Source organism: Talpa europaea (genome assembly GCF_964194135.1).
Source record: "Talpa europaea genome assembly, chromosome: 3".
NCBI classification, from domain to species: Eukaryota; Metazoa; Chordata; class Mammalia; order Eulipotyphla; family Talpidae; genus Talpa; species Talpa europaea.
In genome coordinates, this window is record NC_140069.1 from 89042717 (window position 1) to 89046300 (window position 3584).

A 3584-nucleotide genomic window follows, 5' to 3' on the forward strand; every position below is an offset into this window, starting at 1 on the left:
GAGCACTGGTGTGGCAGGTGGAACTCTGGAGGGTGGTGCCACAAATGGCTGGGCAACCCCAGGCTGGGGTAGGGCCATAGGACTACAGCAAGAACAAATGAAATTCAGGGCTTCATTTTCATTTCTTTATGGAGGAAAAGGAGAGTAATTAATTGAACAGAAAAGCAACACTCTTTATCACATAACTTAGTATTGGGAAGTCCTCGCCCAGACATTTTGCTACATAAAAATCCAAATCACTTGTCATTCTCATATTCTCTGATTTATTTGCAATTAAGTTTACACTCCATCATGTCAAATACTAAGATATTGGGGAGTAATGTAGATAGAGGAATGGCTGGATTTGGAGACAGACTGAAGTTTACACACTATCTCTTTGCATTTAGTGCATGCAAATAACTAGGATTTTCAGAGGTGTCTTACTTCATATGAAAATACCAATATTGTGAAGTGTACTTTGTATTTTGAAATATCGAATTTAACTATTTAAGAGAGTACTTAGCACATGAAAGTTCTCAGTAAGTGATAATGATATCTTTATTTCACATAGACTACATAAATTTAATATCTCAGCCTAGAGCTCAAGATGCTCTAGGCTGAAAACGAAAAACCAGAAAAATCCTTCTGAAGGCTGCTATACCAACATGTAGTGCATTTTTCAGTCTCAAATGTGATATTGAATGCAAACATGTTTTGTTAATGGTAGAATGTCATAATGAAAATGTGTAAAACCAAGCGGTACACAGGACACAAAAACTATTAAGTAGAAAAACTTTTTGCCCAATTCTCAAAAGGCCTGGCCTCCCATGGACACAAAGGAATCACTCTAGTGTGCTCAAAAATGTTTAATCAGTGAGAGTTTCAAAAAAATAGAGAGAGAGACTCCTGATCAAACTGTGAACTCACCCATTCCTTCACAGGAAAACACTCAGTCAATCCCAGAGCTGAGTTGTCAGGAAAACAGGACCAAGGCAGCTGCAGGAAGGAAAAACAATCAATAGTTCAGGCAGGACTCAGGAGGTTGGGAGAAGAAGGAGAGACCCAAAATACGCAATGTACCATGCAAATCAGAAAATTCATCATGAGGGCAATTTGACAGTTGCCATTGTCCTGCCAACCTGACAAAGCACTAAAATCACCAAGACCAAGGACCAGGATAAGCCTCCCACATGTCTCTCCTTCCTCTCTGTTCCATGTCATTATATATGTGCTTTGTTCTTTCCTCCTTCCCGATAGTTACATCCAGGAAGTCCAGTTCATGGCATGCTGGGAGTTGTAATTCAAAGTTTCTGAGATGTCTATGGCATGGGAGTGGGGGTAAGAAAATGGCACCTTTCCTATAGTCACAGCAATGTTCCTTCTCCTTTCACTGTGACATATGCTGTAACAAAATGGGCTCTGTGGTTAAGAAGGATGTTAATATCCATTCCTCAAAAGAAGACTTTGCATCTAGATAAGTCAGGAAATACAGAATTAGGATATTTTAGATGCCTTGCATCATTATGATTTTTGAAGATTGTGATAGAAGGTGGGTAGAAGACGTAGCATTTTCCATTTTTTTTAATTATGAAACTTGTGTTTCATAATTAAAGGTTTCTTGTGACTATTCCAGGGGAAAAGACTTTGAAGTGAAATGTGTTTATGGTTATTGTAAATTAAGAAGCAAAATTCATTCCAGTTGGGTTCCTCCAAGTCCAAGTCCTCCAAGTGGGTCCATTGTAAGCAGGGTCTTTTTCCTGCTAGGAAAATACTCATCATTATTAAAATAGAATAAAAAGAGCATTTTTATCCAGATTCACAAAATTCTGATGAAATTAGACTTCATTGCATTGCCCCCGATGTTTGCATGTCCTTGCTGACCATAGAAGGAAGAAAACAGATGATTGCATCCTAGTTCTGAAAGATAAGAACATTTTCTTAAACAAATCATACTTCTCATTGGTATGGCAAAGATTAATATTTTATTCTACTTATATCACATTGATTGTGGGACTTACCATAGTTTACATTTATAGTCATGTGACTATGATTATCTGTTTCCTTACTGAAAAGCTGCAGGAAATTGGGTTACTCTGTAATTTTAAAAAAATTCCTCTCCAGAAATCCATTGTGTTCCCTAGGAAAATCAGGGGCAAATTTAGGATTCTTAATTCCATATGTCATGTCTAATGCCTGAAATTATTATATTGGATCCGACAATTTATAGTTTCTCTAGATACTTTATTTTTTTTATTTTTTTTTAAATTTAATTGTGTATTTATTTAATTTTTTAAATATATAAATTCTAAAAATATATCAAGATTATCTGATAGTGAATTTTTATACCTTCCAGTTTTGCCAACATACCCATAATGCATCCCTGATAGCATCACATCACTGGATCACGGGGACAGGGCGGGGGTGGGAGGCTCTCTTGGAGACAAAGTCAGTGAGGAAAGGGCTTCACTTCAGTGTGAGTCAAGTTTCAATCAGAACTCAGTCATGGACTAGTAGGTCTACCACAGGCATCCTTCCTTACATTTAATTACTCTTCATTTCCTTCCCTCAAGCCTTTCCTACATCTCTGGCTCCTGCGTAAGCCTTCATGCTACATACCACTTATTTTGCTTTCTTTTCTATTTATACTATTAGTGCAACATAAGAGATTGTGCTTCAATAAACCTTAAATAGGGAGAAAAAAATAAAATGTGATCAAAAATAGAAGTTTACCAGATTAAAATATCAGTATTATAAAACATAAATGATTCAATCATTGTTTGCCCAAAAGCATTCTTTGTTTCTTTTCCAAGATGATGATGATTCTTCATACATTTCCTTTTTCCATATGGGCACCTTGGCCTTCAAAGTATCTATGGCGTAGCTCACAGCTTCGAGTGATGCAGCCCTATGGGCCGAGGACACAGCAATGATTATACTCGCTTCTGACACTGGAACTAAGCCCAGTCTGTGGAACACTGCTATGTGTTTGACCGGCCATTTCTGCCTCATGTCACTACAAATTTTTCTGACTTCATTTTCTGCCATTGGTAGGTATGCTTCATATTCGAGGCTAATGACTTTTTTCCCTTCAAAGTTATTTCTTGTCGTCCCTACAAATAGGGATACGGCACCACAGAGTGGAGAAATCACCAACTGTAAGACCTCATCTACTGAAAGTTTCTCAGCAGTGAATTTTATTATATCTTTAGATTTCTCTTCAACTTCATTCATAACTTTCCCAAGTGGCTCAAAAGCACTACTACCCTCCACTAATTGGGGGGATAATGGCAATTTCATCTCCTGATCGAAGCCAGAGGAGTTGATCTCCAAGCTCGACATATTCTTGACGAACAGCAAATATCACCTGATTTTTTACATCAGCCAATCCAGGATGTCTTGATTCTATCTCATTCCACAGCTGCAATGCTTTTATTTCTTGTGGCACAGATATGGTCTCTGAACGAATTCCAGCTATTTCAGCACTCTGCAAAATACAACACTTCAACCTGGCACAGCGGCACCATCCCGCCCGGGATCCCCGGCGGAGAACCCCGACCGCGGGGGCCTTCTCTAGATACTTTAAATATTACCCTGGAGAGCAACAG

The 3584-nt window shown here is 38.3% G+C and overlaps 1 protein-coding gene across 1 annotated transcript; it reads right to left on the minus strand.

The window, feature by feature from the left end:
* Positions 1-2745: 2745 nt before the first annotated feature.
* On the minus strand, positions 2746-3318 carry LOC311168502 (molybdopterin synthase catalytic subunit-like; the record flags this gene model as incomplete). The annotated part of the gene is made up of 1 exon (XM_084230045.1): positions 2746-3318. One exon carries the CDS (start codon positions 3316-3318, stop codon positions 2746-2748), a length of 573 nt encoding a protein of 190 aa, XP_084086171.1.
* Between the last annotated feature and the right edge of the window lie 266 nt (positions 3319-3584).